This window comes from Glycine soja, unplaced genomic scaffold (assembly GCF_004193775.1).
Source record: "Glycine soja cultivar W05 unplaced genomic scaffold, ASM419377v2 tig00012864_2_pilon, whole genome shotgun sequence".
In the NCBI taxonomy this organism is placed as follows: domain Eukaryota; kingdom Viridiplantae; phylum Streptophyta; class Magnoliopsida; order Fabales; family Fabaceae; genus Glycine; species Glycine soja.
In genome coordinates this window covers 27,286-51,300 of record NW_021143687.1, presented here as the reverse complement: position 1 = coordinate 51,300, position 24,015 = coordinate 27,286, and the positions used below count along the sequence as shown (strand labels likewise).

The 24,015-nt window shown below is 39.4% G+C and overlaps 1 protein-coding gene across 1 annotated transcript in view; it reads right to left on the bottom strand.

Moving 5' to 3' along the window:
- Positions 1-23,775, bottom strand: part of LOC114404251 (protein RRC1-like) — a 29,171-nt gene extending 5,396 nt beyond the window's left edge. Inside the window, exons 1-10 of the mRNA XM_028367308.1 lie at positions 23,617-23,775; positions 22,643-22,738; positions 22,415-22,550; positions 22,185-22,230; positions 2,875-2,935; positions 2,633-2,785; positions 1,756-1,872; positions 1,502-1,667; positions 992-1,104; positions 124-195 (exon numbers count right to left, since the gene is read on the bottom strand). Coding sequence (XP_028223109.1) covers positions 124-195; positions 992-1,104; positions 1,502-1,667; positions 1,756-1,872; positions 2,633-2,785; positions 2,875-2,935; positions 22,185-22,230; positions 22,415-22,550; positions 22,643-22,717 — 939 coding nt within the window. The 5' untranslated portion in view covers positions 22,718-22,738; positions 23,617-23,775. The remainder of the gene's footprint in view (positions 1-123; positions 196-991; positions 1,105-1,501; positions 1,668-1,755; positions 1,873-2,632; positions 2,786-2,874; positions 2,936-22,184; positions 22,231-22,414; positions 22,551-22,642; positions 22,739-23,616) is intronic.
- Between the last annotated feature and the right edge of the window lie 240 nt (positions 23,776-24,015).

Genomic DNA, 24,015 nt, shown 5'->3' with positions numbered 1-24,015 from the left:
ATCAAATTAGTGTTTCACATACAATTACAATTTTTAATAATGATTTCTGTTCTTATCACTGCATGACACTATAATAAGTTACAGAGTTGAAGAGATTAAGGCAATCTAAAACTGAGAATTTACCAGTTCAGAATTCTGATTAGGAACAGTTGTTACTGGTGGACCTGAAGGACCAGACAAGATAACAGTACTACCCTGCAAAAAAAGAAGACAAAAAAGACAAGTAAACATTTTATCTCAAATGAAAAAGGGTAGCATGGTGCTATGAAGCTCCTGCAATGCATGGAATCCAGGGAAGGGTCGAATCGAATGGGTGGTCTATATTAGGCCACCTTGAATTTGCAAGATAGTGTCCTGACATTTTAATATGTTCTGAGAAATAAATCATCAAGATATTTATCCTTCCTAGTTCCTAATATTTTATCATCACACTTTTGGAGGGAAGGGCGTAGAAACACTGTAGATAGCAAGGCTAAGCTCCTTCTGCGTGTTTTTTTGGTGAGGACATGCAAGGGAAGGAGGCTTTTTAGTTTAGAGATTACTTAGGATGATTGAAATTAATAACCACTTGGAAATGGTTTAGTCATTTGAAACGGTTTAATAACCACCTTGGAAATGGTTTACTCATTTGAAATTAATAACCACTTGAACAGTGATTGCTATCAGAAATTCTTTTTATAAAGGGTGTGTTTAGGTTTTAGTCTGTTTTATAAAGTAATTTCAAAAAGTAATTTTTATAGAGTAATAGTAGGGGGAGAAGATGTAACATGAAGAAGAATGTAAATAATAGCAAAACCAAAACAACTTAAAGATGTTCTGTTTTTTTATATTAAAAACTAAAAAAGAGATGTTACTACTGAAAATAGTTTTGAAAACTACTCTTATCAAACATGATTTTTTTGTTTTTTCATTTTTAAAAATAAAAAGTTCTCAAATATAGAAAACAAACAAGCCCTAACTATTTTCTTTTTCAACAAGTTAACAGTAATACCTCCTTACTCCTGATGGCCATATGCCCTGGTGGAGGTGCAGGTAGTGCTTGTGATGGGAGGGCAACGGATTTTCCCCATCCAATTTTCAATTCATATTCATAAACCACAACTCCTGCAAAAATATTTGTCCTCAGTATTGTATTTACATAGTTTTTGAAGCATAAACTTTATGATTATACATGCTACACAAAATAGTTGACATTAGCATATATATGAAAATCAATCATCAACCCAGCTCCTAACACACTAAGATCTATCATTATTATCTTACAGATGTAACTATCCATGCATTAAAATTAAATAAGAAATCAAACCTCAATTAGATATATAATACAACAGGTTACAATGACCTATAATTGCAAAATAAGAAATCGAATCAATTTTTTAGCAACTTAACATAGCACCATCGAAGCAAACCTGCAAAATATATGTAGTAAGAAAGAAATATATAAGGAAGCTATTCTCTTTTTCAATAGTTTATGTTATGATTTCAGACAAATGAACCAGACCTTGCATTTCATCTTTCGCTGCCTGTCCATCAGCTCTGTTCATGAAAGCTACAAAGCCACAGTTTCTTTGCCGCCTTCTCTCCTCCTCTGTTCTTGGCCACATAATCTTCACACTAGCAATAGGTCCAAATCTTCCAAAAGTACGGAGAAGAAAATTTTCATCAACCTACAATTACAAAACTGCGATGATGAGACTAACATCTCCTTAATTCTCAAAGAACAACAAAGTCCATCTATTGAGGGGACACTCTGACCTTGGGTGAGAGATTTCCAACATAAAGATTTGTAGTTTGAGGATCACCATCATCAAATGATCCTGGAAGTTTTCCACTTGGGTCAAAGTCATCAGGCAGCTCGTCAAAGCGACTGGACTGTTTAAGGGGAAAAACTATCAGTAGAAGTACTTCATATATTTAGTGAACCCAAGAAATAAAATGAATTCTAAGAATATGCACATACAGATAATTATTTTCATCACATAGATTATAGAGTACATAGGGTAATATTTGTCAACCATAAAAATAAAAACAGGTAAAAAGAAATCAAAGCATAAAGAAGATAAAAATGAGATTCTATGATAATTCATCCTATACTTGTTGAGATTTAAGTGAGCAGAAAACGAGAAGTGAGAAAGAGAAGGAAATATGAGAGAATTTAGAGGAGACTCTTAAATTATTCTGGTTTTTAAAGATGCAAAGTGAATCACAATATGTATTCTGAATACAACTCTGAATATATAATTATGTAGGGAACTGTATACAAGAGACTGTTACAACTGGATGAGTACTTTTCAACAGATTCTGTTATAACATGTTGGAAACAGAACTAGGCAGTTAGATCACTTAGATGATAGATGATAGATGATCTGTTGTGTTAGTTAATAAATGTTAGCTACCAGACTAATACATGAGCTACGGTAGAGAAAACATTAATATGCTACAGCATCACATTATACAACTAAACATTTATGCACTCTAATATGCAGTTAACATACGAATGTACTATTACCCAACAGCATTTCACAAACACTGCAAAGAGAAATCTCCAATCAACAAGCATGTCCTAAGCATCCAAAGAGGAACGAAAAACCCAACACCACCTACATGCAACATGTTAACATGCATAACTTACAATAGAATGTTCTGTATGACGCCCGTCACGCCAATGTTCACGTTCTTGATTTCGCCTCTCCCTCATCTCTTGCTCATGCTTTAGCTCCTCCATAAAATGATCAATGTTTCTTGACTTCCCTTTCTCTTTCTCCTTTGGCTTTTCCTCCTCTTTCTACAAAGTACAACAAACAAACATTACATCTGGATACATTTGAACTGGAAAATAAAATCAGAGGTCAATGCTTTAATTGAGATACAGACTTTCCTTTCAGATTCTTTCCCTTTGGTTGCCATTGGAGGTGGAATAAAAGATGGTACATACCTGCAAAGAAAAATAAATAATAAATTTTCATTGTAACTCGCTAAAAATACATTTGAACTAAATAAAAGTATTAAGAATTATTAGATTCATCATTTTAATAGCACTCATTCAAAGAGTACTTTACACCTAATTAGAAATTTCAGGAATAACCACTGGATAATACAGCAAAATCTTTCATAAGTTCACATCCCAACTAATACCCACAATTTGCAAAGCTTAACTGTAAATTACAATTATTGGATTGATCAAATATTTAATTCACAAAAGAAAAAGCTTCTGAGGGAACATAACACCATACACAAGGACCTTCACAGAACCTGCACACAAGGAACCACAGGAAATTCCCCTTAACTTCGCAAAGGACATCCCTCTCCCCAACACCCACCAAACAAGGGAAACAATTGCCAATTATGAGGCAAGAACTTACAAGTTACTTTTGCTTAATTGATTGCTTTTATGGAACCTGATGTCACTAAAATTCATAATGAAAAACATTTTTTCTATGAAAGCAATGTCTTTGGGCCAAATAAACTGTGTCCTCAAAACAACTCATCACACTCATCCTGTTATCCTATGGGGGTTACTGAGTTGCCACATAGAAAACACTCCACTGCCTAAATGCTAATCAGAAAATTCCCATCAAGCATGATATATACAACTAAAAAGGTTATCAACCAAAACAAAACATCTCTATCACAATGTACATTTTTTCAATTTTTGTTAAAAAAATAAACCCGTTAAGATAGAAAAAAGACTACAAAGAATCGGGAGGATAAGGAATTCTCATTAGCATAAAATCAAGAAACAAAACAACAAAGAAAACCAATGGAGCCAAACTGCCAGATCCAGCGACCCCTCCATGTATGTCAAAGAAACCCATTATAAAGACAAGTCCCTAATCTTAATCCAAATCAAATGTGCCATATAGACCTAAAGGATATGAGATCAGCCCTCCAATGACGGTCGTCAAAATCAGTCTTCTTACTCATAAGATCACACAATTTTACAATTTCTGTCACCACCGTTATGAATGATATTGATCCTAAAGTGTAACTCATTTTAGTTTGATCAAGAAGATCACACTGTCTGACGTGTACAATTGGCTGGATCAGCCAATCACACCATGCAGCTCAAAACACATTTTAAAAAGGGAAAAAAAGGACAAACCTACTTTTTCTGAAAACCCATTCAATGGAAACAATAGACCACCACTTATTCCTTCATTTTGACTTGTGTTTTGTTTTCTTTTCCAGCTCTTTCAATCTGCGACTTCTCTGTAAGTTTCTGAGTTCAACTTATGTTTTGGTTAAATCTGGAATGTCTGCTTCTGTTTCTGCAGTGTGCTTGTTCAATAGTTAATGCTATATTTTGTTTCTCTGCCGCACCCTGTTTTGATTGTGTTGGTGTTATGCTGCTCTCTTTGTTCAGAATGTCTTCCAATATATTGAGTTTTATATGATGTCAAATAACATATGTCTTCTATATTTGGAATTTGTAACTTCTAACTTTAGTTTAAGTTGTGAGTTTGTGACTTATGCATTTTTGCCTTGAGTTTATTTAAATGCCATTAGTTATTTTAAGGTAATTTGCCAGATTTATGCTATTTACTATTTATTTTAAGTAGGATCTCGCGATTGACTGATAGTGTTATAATTACACAATTTATAGTTCCCTAACCTTTTGATCTTAAGTAGAATCTCGATTTTGACTACAATGGCCCCAACAAAATGCATCAACAAATAGCACATTGTCACAAAAAAATTGCCTTGTTACTTCTACCAAAGACATGATAAGTTTGGAGATCTCACATCGCCTAATGATGAGGCTAATATAGTGTATATAAGTGGGAGGCAATCATCACCTTACAAGTCAGTTTTGTGGGGTTGAGTTAGGCCCATAACTCACTTTCTAAAAAGTCTAAATAAAAGATTTGATGTTAGAGGGAGCTTGGAGATCTCACATCACCTAATGATGAGGCTAATATAGTGTATACAAGTGGGGGACAATCATCACCTCACAAGCCGGTTTTGTAGGATTGAGTTAGGCCCATAACTCACTTTCTAAGAAGTCTAAATAAAAGATTTGATGTTAGAGGGAGCTTTGGATACCCAAAGGATTTTATCATGAAGAAAGTTATTAAGTTGGCCCTATTCAAGGAATGTGTAAGGAACTGGAAAAATAATTTGCATGAAAGCATCCCAGAAGGTTTCAAGGACCATTTGATCAAGTCCTTTTTTTGTAACTTCAGTGACGGAATTTTCAGAAAATTCCCTATTATTAAAGGTACAAGAAAAAAGTTCCATAAATAAACAAAATCATGACACTTAAAAAGGGAAATCTCTAACACGTGGTTCCATGAAAATTTTACAAGACCTAATACCCACATCAGGGAAAACAAAAGCTAGAGTTAACCTGGCCATGTATGATTAATTTCCTTGGACTAAAATGAGAAGCAGATTGCTATGTCGGCATTCCACCCTCCACCAATTTTGACTAAGCCATCAAGAGTTTTGGATAACTAGGAGAATGAGGTTCCAATGGAAATGTCATATCCACTTACCCACCAGAACACTGTTTTTTTACACCAAATTCCCAAAGACCCAAACCCCCAAGTTTCTTGGGACAACTACATAACTCCCAATAGTGTCTTATATCTGAAATGCTGAGCCTAAGTAGAATATACATTTAATAGAGATATGGTTGTATTAGTATTGTTAAAATGAACCAGTGTCAGTTATATTTTCAGTTAGATTGTACTGTATTGACTGCTGAGTCAGCAGTCAGTAGTCTATAAATGGCTTCTCTATAGTTTCTCTAGTTCTATATTTATTTGTAATCACTTTCAATTTCAATAAACAAGAATTTCTTTCTCTCTCTATTTTTCTCTTCATGCTACATTTGTAATATGGTATCAAGAGCTTCTGAGTAATGAACTCAATATCCAGCCATGGCATCTTTGCAAGACGCACCCTCTCATTCCAAAACTCATGTTTCCACTACCTTTGCGCAACCGATTAGTCTCAAGCTTGATACAAAGAATTTTCTCTTGTGGAAACAACAGGTCAAAGGTGTCGTTACTTGTTTGAGGGTACAGATTTCTTTTGTTCTATCTTTTCAAAAGAATATTTTCAGAAACATCACTTATGTCTGTCATTGGGTATCTATTCCCATTTTTTCTTGGAAGGGTTGAACCAAAGGTTGAGGCAGTAATGAAGGAAGAAACAACAGTGGCAGATTTGATAGTGAAAAGGAATCAAGAAGAGAAGACCAGATAAAAAGGGTTAAAGTGCCTTATTTCATGAGTGAGGATACCTTTGGATGGCTGTACAGAGTTGAGTACTGATGTTAATCAAATTCCAGAGGCAAAGAAGTCTTAGAATGTGAGTTTAGGCCTAACTCAACCCCAAAACTAGCTCATAGGGTGAGGGTTGCCCCTCACTTATATACTCTATCTTGGCACTATCTCTAGCCAATGTGAAACTTAGGTTTTTCCCAATACACCCCCTCATGCCCAACACTTTTTGGTTTGCTGCATGTATAACATGGTGTGTGATAGTGTGACCCTTTTTAATGGATCTAGGATAGGCTCTAATACCATAAAAGCTTTCTATAAATGAAAGATTGAAAAACTTCTAAAGAGAAAATGAGGAAGTTGATAATATTCAACCCAACTGAAAAACAGTTACAACTCTAGTATATATGCTAGAGCTGGGACAGCTGTTATTACAACTGTCAACTAACCCAAGGTTAGTTAACTATAAAGGCTAACTAAGGTAGACTGAAAGTTGAGGTACATACTATCAAAAATGCTAAAATGGCTAGAGAGAGAGTGAGAAAAGAGAGAGTGAGACGAGAGAGAAACACTGGGTGGGGGAGAGAAACTTTGAGTGGTCAGAGATTTAGGCGAGAGAGAGTGAGCTTCGGGGCGGCATCTCGACGGAGTTATGCCGGAAACACAGGTAGAGCTCAGCTGAATCACACGGTGACTAACTGGAGAGATCATAAGGACATCACGTCCTTATATTTCTCCCGTTTCGCTGACGACATAACAGAGAAAGAACTCTGGTACCACTTCAAGAAATGGGGGGATGTCCGAGAGATTTTCATCCCGAAAAGAAGAAACCGAGCGGGGAGAAGATACGGCTTTGTTAGGTTCAAGGGGGTACAACATATTCCTTATTTGGTGAGGCAGTTGGACAACATTGTTATAGGAGGATTGAAACTATTCGTCAACCTCCCAAAGTACGGTAGGGAGGCACAGCGGGAGACAGGGGGAACCGTCCAAACAAGGCCGTCCAACGTCAGAAGGCAAGATGAAGTGGTTCGAAATTGCCACACGAAGCCAACTTCATATGCAGATGCTTTGACAAGAAGCATTACTCAGGTTGGACATCAGCAAACTTCTATCACCCCCTTTAACCATAAAACCTCCTCCCCTGTGGTTCACATAGAAGTACAACCAGAAGACACTTTATGGCTAAAGCAAGCTTGGGTAGGGCGCCTTAAAAACCCAGCTCTATTTGAACGGGTGGAGGACGAGCTCCTGTGGGAGGCTGGTATGGAAGCAACACCTAGATATTTGGGTGATGACCAAGCCCTCTTGTTGGGCATCTCTGAGAATGAAGCACACCAGCTTATCAAGGGAGGCAGACCAGGAGGAGTAACGTTATTCTCCTCCATTGAAAGATGGTCTCCAAGTCTGCGAGTAGGTTGTCGGCTCACATGGATTCAGTGTTGGGGGATTCCTGTCCAGGCATGGAACCCAAAACACATGAATCAAATTGTAGCCGTTATTGGAGAGCTGGTCGACTTAGACGATTCGGTGGAGGAGAAAAGAAGGATGGATAGAGCGCGGATTCTCATCAGGACTCAATGGCGTCCTCTAATTCAACATTCGGTGGAGGTGATGATCGATGACGACAAATTCTTGGTACACATTGTCGAGGAGGGTTGTGGTGGCCATGCAGAATGTCTGCGGAGAAGAAGGAGTGTCGGAGGATCATCGGAGGAGATTAACTCCGATGACGGCTTTCTGGATAATTCTGCTTACAGCAACTGGGGCCAAGTTGATAACGATCTCGGTATCCCGGAGCTGGAATCGTGTAGCGACCTTCACGGAGTCACCTCTCAGATCCCCGCCGGCGACGAAGACCAGGGGAGGCCACCTCTAGATCGCCCGTCGGCATCGGAATCCGGTTCCGCGCGCCACGGCGTCGACGCGATGCCTTCGTCCGGTGCCGAAGTCCAGCGGACATGTCTTTTATCTGTTGGGCATAATGCTGGATGTGACCCACTGGTTAATAACCTTCGGTCCTCTGTTGATAACGGGCCAACATCACCGCACGGACAGAATTTGAATTTGTCTGCACATGTTAGAGAGACAAAAGGGGGGGTGAGGCAAGGGGTCAGCCTAGGTGACAGGGGAGCAGAGCCACAGGAGTATCATCAAAATAGTAAGGGGGGTATCGGGAGGTCCAGAGGTGTGGCTCCTTGTCAAAAGGAGCCTGTGGAAGAAGAAAGGCACGTGATCCTGGATGATATAGAAGTTAGGCACGTGGACACCAGTGATATTTTTCACGGTAATGAGCTGGAGGGGCATTTAGCTGAAACAGCAGCATGTATAACCCATAATGGAGAGCATAGTTCCAATTTTACCCCCGAAGCAAAAAATTCTATGTTGGGCCTTAACCCACTAGCAGGGCTGGGTGAAAATTCTTGGCAAGTATACTCCAGGAAGAGGAGGTACCAAAAGAAACCCAATATGGGCCTTCCACCCTCTAATTCAAAAACTTCAGCACCCGAAGGAGTCAAACAACAGCAAAATACAGTCTTTTCCACACAGCTAACGGAACTGCACCACAACATCCAGGATCAAACCATGCAACAACAGATCATAAATACAGCAACAGAAACAATACCAGACTCGGATTCTGATAGTGAGGCAAGTCAATTGTGGAGTGTGGCCAAACAATTGGGCCTCACTGGAGAGGAAAGCAAGGAGGTAATTATTAAGAAATTTCAGCAGATGGAGGAAAGGGATAGAGCAGAAGCAAACAGAAGGGCTGATAACAATAGGAATCAATGAAGTTAATTTCCTACAATGTTAGAGGCCTTGGGAGGGGTGTTAAGTGGGGTGCAATTAGAAGAATGATCAAACAGGAGGCTGTGGATTTTATTTGCCTTCAAGAGACAAAGAAAGAAATGGTTGATAAACCTATATGTCAGGCTTTGTGGGGTCATATAGATGTTAATTGGGAAATGATACCAGCTACCAATTCTGCAGGTGGCATTCTATGCTTATGGAGTGATAAGTCTTTTAGGTTGCAAAGGAAGGTTGCTGGAAATGGGTTTATTTTAATGGTTGGGGAGTGGATTCCAGAAGCTCAAATGATAACTCTAGTGACTATTTATTCTCCTTGTGACATTCACAATAAAAGAATGTTGTGGGATGCAGTAAAGCAGCTAAGACAGTCTATGGAGGGGGGTTTGTGGTGTATTATGGGTGATTTTAACTCCATTAGGGGTCCGAATGAAAGGTTCTCATATGTCCAAAATGTGCATGAGGAAAGCTGTACCAGAGAATTTAATCAGTGGATTGATGATTTAGAGGTTTTGGAGGTTCCCTGGATGGGCAGGAATTTTACTTGGTGTAGGCCTAATGGTACATCTAGGAGCAGACTTGACAGGTTTCTAGTCTCCCATGATTGGCTGGCAAGATGGCCTAGCAGCTCTCAAACCACACTTCCTCGGAATTTCTCAGATCATTGCCCAATTGTCCTTCGTTCTAAGGAGATTGATTGGGGCCCAAAACCTTTTCGTATTTTGGACTGCTGGCTCACTGATAAATCTTTCAAGGAAGTTGTTCATCATAGTTGGACATCCTTTCAACAACCAGGTTGGGGTGGATATATCCTCAAACAAAAATTTAAGAACTTAAAGCATAGCTTGAAGGCTTGGAATAGGCAGCATTTTGGAGATACTCTAACAAAGGTTAAGAGGATTGAGGCTGATTTAAACAAGCTGGAGGAAGATACAATCCAAAGGCAGCTATCCCCACATGAACAGCAGCAAAGAAAGCAATTGCAGGAAGATCTTTGGGCTGCAGCCCATGCTCATGAGTCTTTGTTGAGACAAAAATCTAGATCAAGATGGATCAAGGAGGGTGATTGCAACTCTCGGTTTTTTCACATGATGATAAATGCCAACCGCAATTTCAATTCTTTAAAAGGTGTTATGAAGGATGGAGTATGGACAGCTGAACCCGTTTTAGTGAAGGAGGAAGTTAGGTCTTTCTTTTCGCAAAGGTTCATTGAACCAGACCTTAATAGACCCACATTAGATGGAATTCCTTTTCAAACCATTTCTCAACAGCAAAACAGTGAGCTGGTGGCACCTTTTTTGGAGGAGGAAGTGAGAGGAGCAATTTGGGATTGTGGTAGTGACAAGAGCCCTGGGCCTGATGGGATCAACTTTAAGTTCATTAAGAACTTTTGGCAGCTTATCAAGGCTGATATCCTCCGGTTTCTAGATGAATTTTATGCTAATGGAGTTTTTCCTAGGGGTTGCAATGCCTCCTTCTTAGCTTTAATTCCAAAGGTAGCTGACCCACAGTTTTTGGATGATTACAGACCTATATCTCTTATAGGCTGTATGTATAAGATTGTAGCGAAGCTATTAGCTAAGAGAATGAAGAGGGTGCTGCCAACCATCATTAATGAAGCCCAATCAGCTTTCATTGAAGGAAGACACCTTCTTCAGAGTGTCCTCATAGCTAATGAAGTGATTGATGAAGCTAAAAGGAATCATAAATCCTGCCTTGTTTTCAAAGTTGATTATGAAAAGGCTTATGACTCGGTGTCGTGGAATTTTCTGCTTTACATGCTGAAAAGGACTGGTTTTAGTGCTAAATGGATCAGCTGGATGGAAGGGTGTTTGAAATCAGCCTCTATTTCAGTCTTGGTAAATGGCAGTCCCACAGCGGAATTTATACCTCAAAGGGGTCTTAGACAAGGGGACCCTCTAGCTCCATTTTTATTTAACATAGTAGCTGAGGCTTTGAATGGATTGATGAGGTCAGCGTTAGGAGCAAATCTGTATAAAGGATTTAATATTGCAAGCAGTGCAGTCAGTATCAGTTTATTGCAATACGCGGATGATACAATCTTTTTTGGAGAGGCTACTTTGGAAAATGTTCAAGTTCTCAAAGCTATCCTAAGAACTTTCGAAGTGGTGTCCGGTTTAAAAATTAATTTTGCTAAGAGTTCTTTTGGTGCTTTTGGTAAGGATGATCAGTGGAGGCAAATGGCAGCTAACTATCTCAATTGCAGTCAGCTAGCTCTTCCTTTTGTTTACCTTGGCATACCCATAGGGGCCAACCCGAGGCGAGCTTATGTTTGGGAACCTATTATCCGAAAATATGAGAGGAGATTAGCTAGGTGGAAGCAGAGATATATCTCTTTTGGGGGGAGAGTGGTTCTTATCCAATCAGTTCTTACTTCTCTTCCTATTTATTATCTTTCTTTTTTCAGGGTTCCACAATTGGTGATCAGCAAGTTAACCAAAATCCAGCGAAGCTTTCTTTGGGGTGGAGATCATGATACCAAAAAGATAGCATGGATATCATGGGAGACAGTATGCTTACCTAAAGACAAAGGAGGTTTAGGCATTAAAGACATCCATACGTTTAATTTGGCCCTCCTCGGTAAATGGATGTGGAATCTCATGCACCAGCAAGGGGCTCTTTGGGTTGCAGTTTTGGAAGCTAAATATGGGGGATGGAAAGGCCTAACTGAAGAGGGAATTTCAAGCTGTCATTCAATCTGGTGGAGAGATTTAAAAAGAGTTATCCATCAGTCCCATAATGGCAAGACTCTTCATCAGCAGATTAAATGGAAGGTAGAAGCTGGGGATAAGGTAAGATTTTGGGAGGACAAGTGGATAAATCATGATCAATCTTTAGCTGAGAAGTACCCCCGGTTATATCTGAATTCTGCTCATCAACACCAGCTGATTGGTTCCTTGGGGAAGCATAATAACGGTGGGTGGGAATGGAATTTTAGTTGGAGAAGACAGCTGTTTGAAAGTGAAATCGACTTGGCCATCTCTTTTCTCTCTGAAGTTGAAGGTAAATCCATTCAGAATTCTGGTTCAGATACTTGGGTTTGGGCAGCAGATGTGTCGGGTATTTACACTACCCGTAGTGCTTACTCATCGTTTTTGGAGGAGGTAGCTGTTGAAAACCTACATGATTGTTTTGTGGACCTTTGGAAGATCAAGATTCCAAGTAAAATTGGGGTGTTTGCTTGGAGGTTGCTGTGGGACAGATTACCCACAAAATCTAATTTAAGAGCTAGGCAAGTGCACATTCCAGATATGACTTGCCCCTTCTGCAGGGGAGAGGAGGAGAATGCCTCTCATATTTTTATCCACTGCATTCAGATCCAACCTATATGGTGGGAAACAATGTCTTGGATAAACTTGAAAGGTGTTCATCCTTGGAGCATAAAAGACCATTTTATGCAGTATTCTTCCCTGCAGGTAGTTGGAATCAGACCTAGAAGGTGGCAGTTGTGGTGGTTGGCAGTTACTTGGTCCATTTGGCAGCTTAGGAATAGAATTCTTTTCTCCAATGCAACTTTTGATGGAAACAAATTGGTTGAAGACGCATCTTTTCTAATTTGGACTTGGCTCCATAATTTGGAGAAGGACTTTTCTTTGCATTTTAATCAGTGGTCCAGTAACTTAAGACAGGGTTTTTTGCAGTAGTAGGGTTTTCAGCTTTGTTAATACATGTGTATTTTTCCATAATTTGGTTCCAAATCAGACTTTTGTTGTCTGCTTTTAGGAACCATTTATATGGAATCTAACTTTGTAATAGTACCTCTGGTACTTCTTTTATTTATAAATATATTTATCTTTGCCGATCAAAAAAAAAAAAAAAGGTAGACTGAAATAAAAGAAAGGAGTAATTCTACTCTGCTATTGCTGTCTTGGTAAATCACATAGATTGCCTTCCTCTCCTTTAACTGTATATTCTACTCCCTTTGAGCTTATTTTTACAGACATGTGGGGTCCTGCACCTTTTACCTCCAGAACAGGATATAAATACTATATTACTTTTGTAGATGCTCACACAAGATTTACATGGATTTATCTGTTGAAAAACAAATCAGAAACTCTGGATGTTTTTAAACAGTTTAGAGCCATGGTTGTTACTCAGTTTAATCTACCTATCAAGGCTGTTCAATCTGACGGGGGAGGGGAATTTACACCCTTCACTAAATTTCTCATTGATTCAGGAATTGTTCAAAGGTTAATCTGTCCACATACCCATCATCAGAATGAAGTTGTGGACAGAGACACATAGTTGAAATGGGATTAGCTCTACTGTCTCAAGCAGCCATGCCCCTAACCTACTGGGGTCAAGCCTTTCTTGTGTTTACCTTATAAACAGGCTTCCTTCTACCTCCATTCAAAATGAAGTTCCCTATCAGAAACTTCTCAAGAAAACAGATTACACATTCTTGAGGATTTTTGGCTGTGCTTGCTTTCCTTTGCTCAGACCTTACAATTCTCATAAGCTACAATACAGATCTCATCAGTTTGTGCTTCTAGGATACTCTTTTTCTCACAAAGGGTATAAATGCCTAGCAGTTGATGGAAGGATCTATATCTCCAAAGATGTACTGTTTAATGAGACCAAATTCCCTTACCCTGAGTTGTTTAACTATCAGCCCTCTCCCTCTACTGAATCCCAAGTAAATATTTCACCTCTTACTGTTTTGCCTACCCACAAATCTCCTAACACTGCACCAACTTCACCTTCGATTGCTTCTAGCTTTCAACAACAGTCCTCTTACCAACCTACAACTGAGCCAATTCCATCAACAATAGAACCTGAATCCTCACCTCAGATATCACCTCAACCAGTTGCTTCTATTTCCAACCCTCCTTTATCACCTTCAAACTTATCTGTTGCTTCTCTATCCCTTATTGATCCTCCTCTACCCTCAGTTTCTAGACCAGCAAATATCCATCCTATGTGCACTAGATCCAAATCTGGAATTGCAAGACCTAGACTTAATCCTACTTTACTGTTAACACATGCTAAACCTAAATCTGTAAAGTCTGCAATCTCAAACCCCACCTGGTTTGCAGCCATGCAATCTGAATATGATTCCTTGATTAAAAATAATACTTGGACCCTAGTTGAAAAACCTCTGCAGAAAACTGCCATTGGCTGCAGGTGGGTCTTTAGAGTCAGGCAAAATCCAGATGGATCTGTTAATAAGTACAAGGCAAGGTTAGTTACCAAGAGGTTCCATCAAAAACTTGGTCATGACTATAATGAAACCTCACCAGCCATAAAACCTGTAACTGAGAATTATTCTTACTCTAGCCATCAACAAGTGGCCTCTCCAACAGTTGGATGTCAATAATGCATTCCTCAATGGTGTCCTTGATGAAGAAGTTTATATGCAGCAACCATTGGGCTTTGAGGATCCTAACAAACAGCTAGTTTGCAAGCTAAATAAAGCTATTTATGGTCTTAAGCAAGCACCCAGGGCATCGTATGATAAACTTAAAGGTACTTTGCTGCAGTTTCAGTTCATTCCCAGCAAGTGAGATCCTTCTCGCTGTGTACTCTCAATCAGCTTCTGTCATTTATATTCTCATATACGTAGATGATATCATAATTACTGGAAATAACTCTAAACTGATTCAATCTCTAGTTTCTAATTTGAACAGTATCTTGACTACTTTCTAGAATTGAAGTCACTATTCAACCTTATGGTTCTATTACTCTCACACAGTCTACGTATCTTAGAAATCTTCTTGCTAAAACAAAGATGGATGAATTAAATCCTATTGCTTCTCCTATGGTTGGAGGGTGCAAACTGTCCAAGTCTGATTCAGAGAGATTCTCAGATCCTACTCTATATCGTTCAGTGGTTGGAGCATTGAAGTATGCCACCATAACGAGGTCTGCCAATTTATGTCAGATCCTTCTGAACAGCACTGGATTGCTGTTAAGAGAATTCTCAGATACTTGAATTGCACTCTCAACCTTGGTCTCAGACTTCAGTCTTCAAACTTCCCAAATTTCTCTGTCCAAGCCTACTGTGATGCTGACTGGGCTTCAGATACTGATGATAGAAGATCAACTTCAGGGCCTGTTATTTTTCTAGGACCTAATCTTGTGTCCTGGTGGTCTAAGAAGCAGAATGTTGTGGCTTGATCTAGTACAGAACTTGGCTCTTGCTACTGCTGAAGTGACCTGGATTCATACTTTGCTTTCTGAGTTACAGGTCAAACACACTACACCCGTGGTTTTTTGTGACAACATGGGCATAGTTGCCTTAGCTCACAACCCAGTTCTGCATTCCAGAACCAAGCATATGGAGCTGGACTTGTTTTTTGTCAGAGAAAAAGTTCTGGAGAAGAGAATTCAAGTGGTCCATGTTCCTGCTATTGATCAATATGCAGACATTCTCACTAAATCTCTTACCCCATCTGATTTTACTTTGTGTAGGGACAAGCTCAGAGTGGTAAACAAAGATTTTGTCAGCCCCTCATGAGCTTGCCGGCGTATAAAAGTAGTAGAGTAGAAGCATTCCTTTCCTTTATTTCAGTCTAGCATAGTTAGCCTTTATAGTTAGCTCAACTAACCTTGGGTTAGTTTTTTTTTTATCCGCAAAAATAATATTATATATTAGATAAGTTTCAGTACAAGTCGTACTGTGATTTTTACAATCACCAATGAAGTCTCCCATGTGGAGGTTTGGTTCCCTAATACAAAGCTAATCATGATGGATTAAAGAACCAAAACTCTAAGTATATATTGGTGATCTCTATCTGTGGAGCAATTTTCCACTAATTACAAAACCCTTCTCTGATATGACTTGACCATTGATGGAAAGGATCGTTGAATCCTTTTTCGAGGTTCCTTAACCAGCTCCAGCAAAAGAAAATGGCATCATCCAATATCTCAGTGGTGTTGGGGCTATCATTTGAAAATACCATTTTGTTTCTATGGTTCCATATACTCCAAGTTAGTGCCACCCACCAAATTAACCATCTCTGTCACTTGATACCAAGATGCGTATTGCAGAATGAGTGCTGCATGAAATTCTGCCTTGGGTGTTCCGAAAAATGTCCCACCATGTTGATCCAAAACAAGGATTCCCACCATATTTGCCTAATTTTGTGACAACTAAAAAACAAATGCCATGCATCCTCCTCCTTTTCTGTACAGAATGGGCAGAGTGTATCATCGATGTCTATATTTCTTCGAGTCAAGTTCAATTTAGTGGGCAGTCTGTCTCTCATTAATCTCCAGACAAAAAATGCTACCTTGTTTGGTATTTTTAGCTTCCATATGGCATGAAAAATTTCATCTATGTTATCATCTTTTGAATTCTTGTCCAGTAATTGGTATGCACTTCTAACTGTGTATTTTCTAGTGGTATCATTTGTCCATACCCATTTAACCAATTGCGGGAGATTTATATTAATAGCTTGTATTTCCTCCAGAAAATCTGCCCCCATACTTATTTCAGTCTCGAACAATAGCCTCCTCCACTGCAGACACCATTCCCATTTCCCTTCTGAACCGTCTCCCATTTGCGAAATGTATTGCTTTTGTTGTTTCGAGTTCAGGTACAATCTAGGATACTTTGCCTTTCAAGGGATCCCATCAGTTGTCCATCCATCTTCTCAAAATCTATCTTTTGAACCAGACCCTACATTCCATATTATGCCCTGTTGGAACCAGCTTTCCTCCCCTGAATTATGACACACCTTTCAAGTTGTACTTCAACTGTAGTCTGCTGTCCTTTCCTTTTAGTTACCTCGGTGTACCTATTGGAGCCAATCCAAGAAGATTTCAGACATGGGACCCTATCATTAGCAAGTGTGAGAGAAAATTAGCGAAATGAAAGCAAAGACATCTGTCTTTTGGGGGGAGAGTGACTCTTATATAGTCAGTCCTAACATCCATTCCTATTTATTTCTTTTCTTTTTTCAGGGTTCCTAAACAGGTGAAAGACAAGTTGGTCAGTTTGCAGAGGAGATTCCTATGGGGAAGGGCACATGACCAAAACAAGATAGCATGGATTAAGTGGGACACAGTATGCCTTCCAAAAGAAAAAGGGGGCCTGGGAATCAAAGATATCCTAGCATTGCTCGGTAAATGGAAGTAGAGCCTCTTTCAGCACCAGGGGGAACTATGGGCCAGGATACTTGAATCAAAGTACGGCGGTTGGAGGAGTTTGAATGAAGCACCTTGTGACAATAGGAAATCCATTTGGTGGAGGGATTTAAAATTGGAGTCTCATCATCCACAGCATTGCGTTGCAACGCAGAATACAACTACGTGGAGGGTGGGATGTGGTGATAAATTTAAGTTCTGGGAGGACAATTGGATAAATGGAGGCGGTTCACTATTAGCCAAATACCCCAGGCTGTATATTACCTCCTGCCAGCAAGACCAAACTATCCAGCAGTTGGGGACTTGGGGAGACACAGGGTGGGAGTGAAATTTCAGATGGAGGAGACCATTGTTTGATAGTGAAATTAATATGGTTGTCTCATTCCTAAAAGATGTTGAAGGGATCAGAATTCAGCCACATACAACAGACCGATGGGTGTCGTTGGCAGACAATAGCGGCCAATACTCGGCTAAAAGTGTTTATGACGTGTTGAGGGGGGAGACACCAGATGACGTCCAGGACGGAACTTTTGAGGAATTGTGGAAACTCAAGGTTCCAAATAAAATCTCAGCATTTGCATGGAGGCTACTCAGAGACAAACTACCGACACGAGCAAATCTGAGAAGGCGACAAATTGAACTAGAAGATACTACTTGCCCTTTATGTAGAAGAGTGGAGGAGACTGCAGGCCACCTATTCTTCAATTGCAGCAAAGTTCTTCCTGTTTGGTGGGAATCGTTGTATTGGGTAAGCATTGTGGGTGTTTTCTTGCATAATCCAAAACAACATTTCCTCCAACATGTACTTGGAATGCCTGGCGGCTTACAGGCTAACAGGTGGAAGTGGTGGTGGATGGCATTGACATGGACTATTTGGAGGCACAGAAATAACATCATCTTCTCATATGACACTTTCGATGCTAACAAAGTGTTGGATGATGCAGTTTTTTTATTGTGGACATGGCTCAGGAATTTGGAGAAGGATTTTGTTACTCATTACGATCAATGGTCTAGCAATATTAGCACAGGGTTTAGTCAATAGTTGTGGATAGAAATTAGACTAATTCTACTTATTAGTCTCATCTATGTAGCCACCTTTTGGCCCCTCCTAGACTACATTAAGCATGCCATGGAACCAATCATTTGGCATCTACTCTGTAATTCATTCCTCTTGGTACCTCTGGTACTCAATTAATATAATATATATTTGCTGACCAAAAAAAAAAAATAGGTTGTACCACCATTTGGAGACTACTTGAGGTGTATTGTTGCCACCCAAGCTCTGCCAACCTCCATATTTGGAGTCCAACCCTCCAGCCCAAAGTTCTCCCTGATGGTGAAATCAGTGTTATTAAAAAGCGGCCATGGCAACACCATGGCGGAATGGTGTCGCGGAATTTTGAAAAAACGCCACCAAATAGCGGTGGCGTTGTGGCTTGCCTATGGCGGCACCATGGCGGACGCCATAACCATGGCGGTCATGGCGGAATAGCGGGTTTTTTTTTAAAGCGTGCACGACAAGGGTTGGGCTGACCCGACCCAACCTTACCCGAGTTTCTCGTGCAAAAGGAAACTCGGAGTGTGAGAACGAAGCCACGAACAGAGCAACGCAACAGTCTTCAACGGCATGACCAGCAGCAGTCTCCAGCACGACAAACGGCGGCGATAGGGACGAACACGACACCCGCACACGCCATTCTCGAGCGCAAAGACGGCTGCAGGACAGCAGCACGACGCACGCGAGAGACACAACGCACAACGCACGCGAGAGACCCGAGCAAGACGCACGCGAGAGAGAGGACGTAGACGACCGAGCGACGTGTATGGCGACAACAGTGTTCTGGTGTGTTTTTTTTGTTGTTTTTTTTCTGTTTGACACCCGTTTCTGATGATCGGAGGTTTATTTTCCTTTTTCTATTTGACACCCTTTTTTATTTTTGACACCTGTTCTTTTTTTGTTTGACACCACGTTTTTTTTTATTTGGTGTTGGTACTTGGTTATTGTATGAACTCATGAAACTTTTTTAGTTTATTTGAATGCAATCCATTGTTTTTTTAATTTTTTATTTATATTTATATGTATATAATTTTTTTTGTCCGCCATTTTCCGCTATGCCATCCGCCATATTTTTATGGCGAATTTTTGGCTTTCCGCAATGAACCGCCATCCGCCATTAACAACATTGGGTGAAATAGATCCCCCTTCCACATTCCTAGGAGTGCCTGATTGAATTTGGTCAAGTCTCTAATTCCCAGGCCTCCTTTTTCTTTTGATAGACATGCTGGCTCCCAGCTAACCCAAGCAATTTTGTGGTTATCCATGTCTCCACCCTATAAGAACCTTCTTTATATTGTGATTAGCTTGTGTACCACCTTCTTTGGAATCCTGAAAAAAGAAATAAAATAGATAGGAATTGAGTTTAGGGTTGACTTTATCGGAGTCACCCTGCCCCCAAAAGATAATGGCTTTTGTTTCCACTTAGCTAATCTACTCTCACATTTTTTAACTATGGGTTCCCAAGTCACACAACTTTTTGGGTTTGTCCCGATAGGGATAACCAAATAGGTAAATGATACAGCTAGCAAGCTCCAATTGAGTTACAAGGCAGCCTCATTCAACCATTGGGCAGATTTTCCAACTGCCCCAAACTGACTTTTTGCATAGTTGATTTTTAGGCCTGATACCATCTCAAAACTTCTGAGTATTGCCTTGAGGACCTTCACGTTTTGCATGGATGCTTCATCGAAGAAAATGGTGTCATCTGCATAATGCAGGATGCTGATTTCTATTCCATCTTTTCCCACCAGCAGCCCCTTCTACTTGTTTGCTTTTAATGCTTCTCTCATTAAACCCGTTAAGCCCTCAGCCTCATTATTAAATAAGAGAGGGGCTAGTGGATCCCCTTGTCTTATTCCCTTTTGTGGAATAAATTCAGCTGTAGGGCTTCCATTAACGAGGATTGACATAGAAGCTGTTCTGATGCAACCATCCATCCATTTGATCCATTTAGGACAGAAGCCCATCTTCCTCAGCATAAAAGTCAGAGAATCCCAGCTAACTGAGTCATATGCTCTTTCATAGTCCACTTTGAATATCAAACAGCTCTTAGCATTTCTCTTCACTTCCTCCACCGCCTCATTGGCAATTAAAACACTATGAAGCATGTGTCTTCCTTCAATAAAATCTGATTGTCATTCATCTATGATCTTTGGCATCACCTTCTTCAGTCTTCTTGCTAGCACTTAGGCCACTATTTTATATATGCACCCATGAGTGATATAAGCCTGTATTGATTCAGGTTTTGAGGTTCCAACACTTTTGGGATTAAAGTTATGAATGATGCATTTGTGCCCTTAGGAAATCTTCCATTTACGTAGAATTCGTCCAAAAATCTTTTGGTGTCATTAGATCCCAGAACTGTTTGATAAAATTGAAATTCAAACCATCTGGTCCGGGGCTTTTTTGACTCCCACAATCCCACACTGCATCTCTGATCTCCTTCTCATCAAAAGGCTGCATCAAAAATTCATTTTGGCTTTGTGAAATTGTCTCGAAAGAGGTTCCCTCAAGTGTTGGCCTCTCTTTGTCGTATTCCTCAAATTTCCTCCTAAAGAATTGGCAACCCTCTTCTTTGATCCTGGCAGGTTCTTCTATCCAACTTCCATTTATCATCAATCCTCTAAGCACATTATGTTGTCTAATCGTTGTTCAAGGAGTTTCACATTCTCGACTCCTTTGAAACAAACGAAATCGTACCTCCATCCGCTCCTATTACAATTTCAAGCTATGAAGACTTCTCTCGCATCTCCCTACTTCATAAACTGCATCCACATCTCCTTCTCCCGCATTTCCTCTGGAAATCGAGTGAAGTAGAATGACTGAATGTCTAGAGCATCCCTCCAGTTTTTCACGCCCTCTCTACTGTTTTCACCTCTTCCATTTGGCTCACCGTCCAAGCGTGCTCGCCAGTTGTACCGTTTACCGTTTTAGATATGTCTTGGGTCCCCTATTCTATTTCTCTCTCTGTCTCTCCACTCTCTCCCTCTTCTGTTTCTCTATCTATCTCTCCATCATGGACTATACAATTTTTCACCATCTGCATTTCAGCAATTGCGATCTGGCATCTATTTGGTGTCCAAAACCTGAAGTAACTCGATGAACCTAGCATGCAAAGGGCACCCTTCATCTCTATGTACCTTGACATGACCACGCAATTTAGAGAACACAAACATCTGAAAAGCAGACCTTGCATTTCATCTAGACAAGCATTATAAGCAAAAACCTTGAATTGAGAGTTCAATAAAGACTAAGCTACAGGGACACTGAAGTATTTTTCAAGCTTTAAGATTGTCACTGATACCAAATCCTTGTTCACAAAATGGAAGTACATGTCCACGAATGATTTGGCAGAATCAAATCCTTGAAGTAGTTTTCAGGCATAATGATTTATCTATTATTCCAATTTCATCAGATGTCAATGAAGTGATGCAATGAAGGAATATTGATTTGTTATAACTTGACAGATATATAATTAAGCAGTTGCCTTTGACAATCACAAATAAATTCACCCAAATTACACAAAGAATTTAATCGGGCAATCCAAGATTTCTCTATAGGCAAAGAATATCTATATTCTATACTTCTCACTTCTCACAGACAATTCTAATTTTTATATAATCTTCAGATAACCACTCAAAATGAGCTTTTGTTTTGGATTTATAAAATGAGATCACCTTCAATGGCGCATAAGGATTAAGGTAACAGTGTTATCTATCTAAACATGTGCTTCTTATATTCAAACAGATCATGCCACACATTAAGAGAGTTGGAAATACTATAACTTAATCATTTGATCGCATCATTATATGCACTTATAGAAAACATGCATCATCATAAAAACTAAATTAGAATATTCAATTTATTATGGCTATAAGTACAAACCTAAAAAAAAGCTATACCATAAAGACAAGTATTTTCCCTACTTATTGATGCCTGATTAAAGAGCACATAAACTTGGTCAATCAAAAGCATTTATTTACCTACTTCCCTTCTTTGGACCAGATACCCCATCTTTGGACTTTTCACCTGTCATCCGTCAAGGAATAAAAAAGGTCCATACTTTTATTAACATTAGTATACAAAATAGTAGCAAAAACTATGTATATCCAGAACATGAAAAACATACATAATCAAGACTTTCAATAGATGAGAAACAAAAGGAATATAAATAGTAGGGGGAAGAAATACAGAATTCAAGAGTCATACTAACCCTCAGAATCGTCTTTAAATTTATCATTGGGATTAATTGTTCCTCCTCGAACAAAAGTCTTTGACCCAGGAGTAGTATCTCCTTGAAATGACTCTACAAACTCGGCATACAGGCGAGCAGTCTCATCTTCTGCTCTCTGCACCAGACAAATTCCATTATGATAGTAACTAGGAAATGTCCTTTCCAAATTCAAACAAGAACTACCTAACTTGGGCATATCAACCCTACCTTCTTCTTTGCCTCCTCCTCTTCTCTATGCTTCTGGAACGGCGTCTTTTTCCGCGTGATGGAGAAAGAACTCATCCTTGCATCAGCAAACAAAGACTGCCAAAAAAACATTAAAAATACTTCATGCCCTCAAGTCAGAAATTCTCTACAAAATTAACCCTTTTGAAACATCCCTAAATTCTTCACATCACCATTTCTCATTGTCAAACAATTTCTAGTTTCAACTTCGCATTCAGTCCAATCTTGTTAAATGGTGGCGCCATAGGCCACAATGGCATGTTTATTTGGCAGAGTTTTGGCCTTCATCCACCATTGATAACAGTGATTCAGTCCTCCAAAACAAAAAAACATAGCGCAACACAAACACATAGAAAACACATCCAACATGAATCCCCAACAAGTTGTTCTCTAACCTACCTAATTCATGTCATCCTCGAAAAACAGAGAAACATCAAATGCACAAATAGAGACATGCATTCAAATATTACAACAAAAAATCACAAAATGCAGTGCCCACTTTCTCAACTCAGCCACCAAAACTAACAGTAACGACCCAACAACACATTCACAGTCTCATCTAATGTAACCTAACAACAACATATCAAACTCCCCCTCAAAAAAACAAATTGAAACAACACGAAATAACAAAGCATAGAGGAAATCCAAAACATCCTTCACAAAAAAAGCGAGTGAGAGAGTGGGGAAGCAGCTAAAAGTTGAATCCAACGACGAATAATGCGTCTCCTTCTCCCCAATCCCAATTAATCACAATGAGAAATAATCACTTCACTGAAGGGGAAATACATAAGTATTATCCAATAAACACAATTATTGCAAATACAGAACACGAGGTAATCGAATTCGAAACCCGGTTTTGGGGTTTGGTTATGTATGAATAAAGGAACGAATGAAGAGAAGAAAGAGGCATAGAATAGAGAAAGACGAAAGCGGAACGTGAAGTGAAGTGGACTTACATGGGTATTGGTTGGGTTTGTTGTTCACTCCTTCCTTCCTTCCCCGGAGTCGGTAGGAGAAACGGAGGGATGCGCAGTAACACTGATGAAGGGCACGCGACAGGGAAGGGTATTGGTTTGTTGTTTTTCTTTTCTATCGCTGTAAGTCACCCATAGAACAAGAATAAGGAATTGCAATATTTTATTTATATTTTTACAAATTAATGTGCATTTTCTGATTTAAATAAAATCTACTATATTTTATAATTAGAACTAGAAATTGGTCAGTTTGGTTCGGATTTAGGTCAATATTAAGTTTAAGCCAATCATTCAATTCGTTTTCTTTGAATTTTAAAAAACAAAAACATTCAACTAATTCAAACAAAATCAAATTGATTAAAATAGGGTTGGTCTAGTCGA